Genomic DNA, 6,000 nt, shown 5'->3' on the forward strand with positions numbered 1-6,000 from the left:
ATGGATGGTGTTCACTTAATGAAAATCCATCAAGTTATATATTTATGATTTGTACACTCTTCTGTACTTTAATAAAAATTAGACTTTAAAAAAGAAAAAATAATCAGACATTTCTTCTGTGAAATGCCAGCCCGTTGGTATCTGTTGCCACATAGGAGTAGCCTGGTGCCTCTTCTACCTGAGAAACCTTCCACGATTTAAAAATGTTGACATGTTACCCATGGCAGATCTCTTCAGATTACACATCTCTATAACTGTAATTCAGATGCCTTACTTTTTGGCTTTTGTGAAGGGAGACTGTGGTTAATAAGGGACAGACTGAGTGTTCTGGTCATAGATAAATTGGAAAGATACCTCCTCATATGCATGATAGCAGCTCATACACACACTTTGTCTAGAGACTGCTTTCAACTTGATTGACCTCTTAACCTAAAACTGTAATATGGTACTGTTGGCTCTTAATTCAACTGCTGGGTGATAGGGTGCTGAAAGAGATTTTCCCTATCGTTATCTAGAACATACTTTTGTTTGGTTAGGTTATAAAGCATTAGAAAATAAATAATTGTCTTTAATGTTAGATAATGGGTAAATAATTATTGCTTATTGTAGTATGGGTAGTTGTAATACAATTCAACAAATCATAGAATTTATGTGGAAACTATTTGGAAATAAAAACAGGCAAAAGGCTTTATGTGGTTTTGTATTTGTGTTTTGTATGTTTTTGGAGTCTCCGATTCTGTGTGGTCCAAGAAAAAAATCCCAGCTCTATTTATTTTGAATTCCCACACTTCAGTTTTCAAATCACTTAACCCTGCCAACACTCAGTTTTGTGTAAGGATAAGTTAACATAAGAATCTGTCTATACTGGTCCTTCCTGAGGTGAGTTTTGGGTAAAGGCAGTAGATGAGAGTGAACTGGGAATATGAACTCAGGCTGAGAATTGGAAGAGGATCATTGAGGAAGAGGATACTAGATCTGTCTTCTCCCATATTAAGAGAGGAAGAGAGTCTTGGTTTGCTCTTTATCATAGGAGATGTAGACTTTATTAAATTTATTTTGTTTTAACCTTGTTTTTAGCTTGTGAAAATTAGTCTTATCTGCAGGATGCAGATTTCCTTAACATTTGAAAGTTCTTATAGATAAACTGGGAAGTGATGAGCAGCTTTGTTGTAATAGCAACAGCATATATGTGCCACGCTTGAGAAATGCTGTTGTAGCTGGATACACCACAATATTTGCTTTACACTTGATTCTTAAATCCTCTTATAAGGTGTATCTCCATTTTAAGGAACTGAGGCTGAAAGAGGATAAAAAGCTTGTCTGAGATCACGTAGCTAAAGTGGTAGAGCCCAGAATCCCAGTCCAAGCCCAGAAATGTAGATTGTTTCCACTATCTCTTTTATTTTGAAATGTCACTTCATATTTAAAGTTTTCCTGAAGTATACTTTGTAAGAACTATATTTTTCACATGGCTGTTAGACCAGCTCCTGCAGTCTACTTATCTGACAGGTGTTTATAATTGTCTACTAACCTGGTTTTTACCTTTTTAATGAGTTTGGGCAAAGTGCATTCCTTTCTCTCATTAGGACTTAAAATTTCTGCTTTGTGTCTCCTCTAGCCTTAGCAATCGGGAGAAATAACAGTGACTTAAGAAGCTGATATAAATGCTTAATTGTGAGTTAAAGATTTTTCCAGAGGTCTGAGTTTGTGTTCTGACTGCCACCAGCTAACTGTGTAACCTTAGGGGAATCACTTAACCTTGTTGGTTTTAGGCTCATCATCTGTAAAATGAGAGTTGAACCAGATCTCTGAAGTACTGTTCCGCTCTAAAATTTTATACAGTCATGCATTGCTTAACGATGAGGATACGTTCTCAGAAATGCGTCATTAGGAGATTTCAGCATTGTGCAAACATCATAGAGTGTACTTACACAAACCTAGATGGTATAGCCTACTACACACCTAGGCTATATGGTACTAGTCTTATGGGACCACTATCATACATGCGGTCTGTCATTGACCAAAACGTCGTTATGCAGTGCATGACTGTAATTCTGTGTTCGGACTTTTAGCCAGGTGTCAAACATAAAGTGATTAGCACAGCATCTGGCCATAATATACACTCAAATTGTAGCTATTTTTAATTATTAGGGCATTTTCTCATGAAGAATGTTCAGCAACTTGGTGATCTTGATAATAAAAGAATGGAAATCAGCCAAGAAGTTTTATTCATTTTCATTTGGGTATCCCTGCTCTGGGCTACTTCTGCACATCCCTGACCAGTAGGGAAAACTCTACTTCCTGGTGACTTTTTTTCCTCTTTTCATTTTGGACTCATCTCTGTGATTGCCTCCTAGAAATTGGATTTGCCGTGTTTCTGGGTGATGGTATATTGAGAGAAAGAAAACAGGAGCAACTGGTAGTAAGAGGTCTTCAGTAAAATGTCTAGATTGATTCTTTATAAATATTAAAACTATTTATTTATCAATTTAGAAATAAAAATAAATTTATAAATTTATTTATAGATTTATAAAAATATAAAAATGTTCAGTTTGTATTCTGAACAGGCTCTTGGGTGTCTGCTTTATATTAAAACTCTATTCTGAAAAACTGTTAATAAAAGGTTAGAATCAAGAGCCCTTGTGGATTGACGGGGGAGAAAGAAACTAGAAATTATATACTTTATGTTTTTAGAATAATGGAATTCAGAGGTTTCTTTGCCATCATCTGGTCTAGCTTATTACCCACAGAAGAATTCCTTCTAAAACATCCAGCCTCCATGAGAAAACTGCCGCAGTAGAAAACACTGCTTCTCAAGGCAGCTAATTCAGTTGTTAAATTTCAGTCCTGTGGAAGCTATTTCACTGAACCTTAATCTGTTTCTGTATTTGTCTCCTTCATACGACAGTTGATACATCTTCCCTTCTAGCATTAAATTTCCTCCCAGTCCCCCAGCTCTCTCGTTCTTCCCTCTTCTGCTCATTCATACTCTGTCAGACTCCTCCTCTTCTATTTTCCTACTCTTGACCCTCCTTCACAGTGTCTTCCCTTACATCTTCCTCATTCCTTCTTCACAATGTAAATAGAAACTAAAACACAAATAAATAGCAAAACAGCTTTTCTTTACTCTTTTCCTTGCTTTTACCAAAAATATATTTTAGACAGATAAACCCATGACAGCTTTTGCACAGCCATGACCAGTAGGGAGAACTCTGGCTGCTGATGACTTTTCTTTGTTACTAGTTTGGAGTCATCCCATTATTATTAAAATAATTTGAAAATTACGGTTATCCCAAAACAAAAACTGAAATATCCTTTTCACAAAGTATTATTGGTAGATTTGTAGTGATTTATAAATATATAATTAGATTGATTTTTCTCTGTGTTTCTTCATTGCTCAGCCCCTTTCTAACCTTCATTGACTGAAACCAGATGCTTATATCACCATCTCTGATTTTGCAGCATTGATCTTTTCTCACACTACCTTTAGCATTGATCCTATATGGAACACAAGTTGTTTTTCTGATGCACATGCATTCCATAGCTCTTTCAGTCTGTAACCATGCAGCATAACTTTAACCTGACTAGTTAATTGAAAGGAATATGTTAAAATTTAGTCATTGTATAGCCTGCTAATAAAAAATAATTAAAATCTGCTAGAGAAACATATCAAAATTTATAAGAAAGATTTCAGACGTTAGTGTTGGATTTTATTTGATTTGTTTGAAAGTGAATAAGGCAGTGTCATTTCTGTCTAAACAATATAACCCTCTTGAGAAATGATGACATTGCTGGAACTTCTGGCTGAACTTGGTCTTACAGTACAAATGTGACTTGTTGAGATGTTTCTTTGAAGGTCAAGGATGCTCCTTCTCTAACAACTGTTTTAGATATTAAGACTTGAAATCAGAATGTTTTGATTTTTATTTGTTTCCAAAAACTGACATAGACAATGGAGAATCAATTGGTGACATTAATACATGATTCCACGTAGCTAAAGATTGCATAGGTAATTGCAGTTAGTCCCAATTACTGGCATATGGCACATAACAGAGGCGGCTAAAAACAAGATCCAGATGAGAGATGATGGTGGCTTGGACTAGGATGAGAGTGGTAGAGGTACTAAGAAATGGTCAGATTCAGGATATATTTAAATGTAGAGCTGTCAGAATTCACTGTTGAGTGTGAGAGAAAGAGATGTTACGGTTGACCCAAGGGTTTTTGCCTAAAACAACTGGTAAAATGGAGTTGCCATTATCTAACATAGGACAACTGCTGCTGAAGGAACCAGTTCTGTATGTGAACAGATTTTTGTGCCTGATGGACGTTTGTAGTCACTAAAGAAAGTTGGTGAAAGAAACATGCTTTGGAATTTGTGAAAGAGACTGAAAGTAAATGTGTGTAGACCAAAGGGGCACTATGTTATATTAAAATGTTACATTAGCAGAGAGTGTCATGCACAATATGTTAGTTGTTAGATGTTCTCTATTAATTTGCCATATATAGTTTACCTAGAAATGTTTATTCTAAAGTGAAAATTGAAATCCTCTGTTTATAATTATCAAACCCCTTTGTTGTTAAGTATTGTTGTAAAGGTACTTCCAGGTATATAAGTATATCAAGGACTCTAATTTTGTATTTCTGTTTTTGCTTTACAGTCTCAAAACTGTAAAGGTAGATTTGTTGTTCTTTTATACATAGTACATATTTTGATAATGCTCTTTTGAATATAACGAGATTTTTATTCTTGTTTTTTAAGGAAACTTTAGCAAAATATTTCATATATAATTTAAATTGTTGTTTTTCCTCTTAATATCTGGAGATATTGGCTGAAAATATTTTAGTTGCAAACTTTTCTTATGTGCTACTGTGTCTTATATTTTATTTATCTAGCACTTTGATTTGCAAAACACGTTTTGATCCCAAATTATGATTTTGTCATTGCAGGCAAGAAGACAACAAGACCCTAGTCCTGGTTCCAATTTAGGTGGTGGTGATGACCTCAAACTTCGTTAATTGGTAGCACAGCAGATGTGCCCCCCATCTTTACATATATATTGTTTCTAGTTGGCAGAAATAATTAATTAAAAGACCAGAAACTGTGATAACTGGAGTTACTACGGTCTGTTTCTCAACCTTAGGCAGTAACAAGACATCAGAAACTGCCATGGTTTTGCACTATGATTATAATACCTGCATTTCTAATTTTGTATGCATGTAGCCAGTAATAATTTGAAATTTTTTCTATACAAGCTTACCTTGTTGGCATTATTTTAGTGAGTTGAAACTATCCACTTGTAAAGCTCTTTTTTCCCTCCATTTTAATTTAAAAGTTCATGTCATTACAAAACAAGTCAAGAAATTAAAATTTTTATCAGAGGGTTTTTTTCTTGTCATCAGTTGCTCTAATTTTTTTCTGTAATTTTAGATGTGTTGGTTATACAGCTTCATTTTAGGTAGGCTTTCTTGTTATTTTGTTTTGTTTCCCCCTTTCCTTTTGTGTTTTTATAGTCTATGGCATTTTAAAACTGCTGATGTGTTTGCATTATTTACAAGCTAAAAACCTAGTAGCATAGAGCTGTCTGCCACAGCCTTCTAACACAAAGTTTACAGTTGTTAAAAGTTGCAGTATCCTTTTAAATGTTGATAATCAGCTCCTTTTCTTTCCTTTTTAAACATAAAAATTTTAAATTGGTATTAATTCTAATCTGCCCCAGATCTGTTTTAGATTCAGTTCTGTAATCCTGAGTTTGTGTTGGAGATACTCTTCTTCATAAATAATACCGTTCTACTGAAATGCCTAAAGAAGTCGCAGGCTGGCTTCTGTTTTATTCAGGGATTTTTTTTAAAAAGTCAATCAGAAAAGGGATACTGGAGTTTCTTCATGTATGTAACAGCATATTAAACTGGAGACAGTGATGAATCAGCTACAAAGGTAATATTGTATTAAAATCATCTTTAAGGTAGCTGCTTTTATGTGTATTTTATAATGCATGCTTT

At 34.5% G+C, this 6,000-nt stretch overlaps 1 protein-coding gene across 2 annotated transcripts in view; it reads left to right on the forward strand.

The window, feature by feature from the left end:
* The window catches only part of CBFB (core-binding factor subunit beta), a 49,683-nt gene extending 44,299 nt beyond the window's left edge, over positions 1-5,384 (forward strand). For both annotated transcript variants that reach the window (XM_058527984.1, XM_058527983.1), the window contains one exon: positions 4,948-5,384. In XM_058527984.1, the coding sequence (XP_058383967.1) occupies positions 4,948-5,016 (69 nt within the window). In that variant the 3' untranslated portion in view covers positions 5,017-5,384. The remainder of the gene's footprint in view (positions 1-4,947) is intronic.
* Positions 5,385-6,000: the final 616 nt, after the last annotated feature.

This window comes from Diceros bicornis, chromosome 32 (genome assembly GCF_020826845.1).
Source record: "Diceros bicornis minor isolate mBicDic1 chromosome 32, mDicBic1.mat.cur, whole genome shotgun sequence".
NCBI classification, from domain to species: Eukaryota; Metazoa; Chordata; class Mammalia; order Perissodactyla; family Rhinocerotidae; genus Diceros; species Diceros bicornis.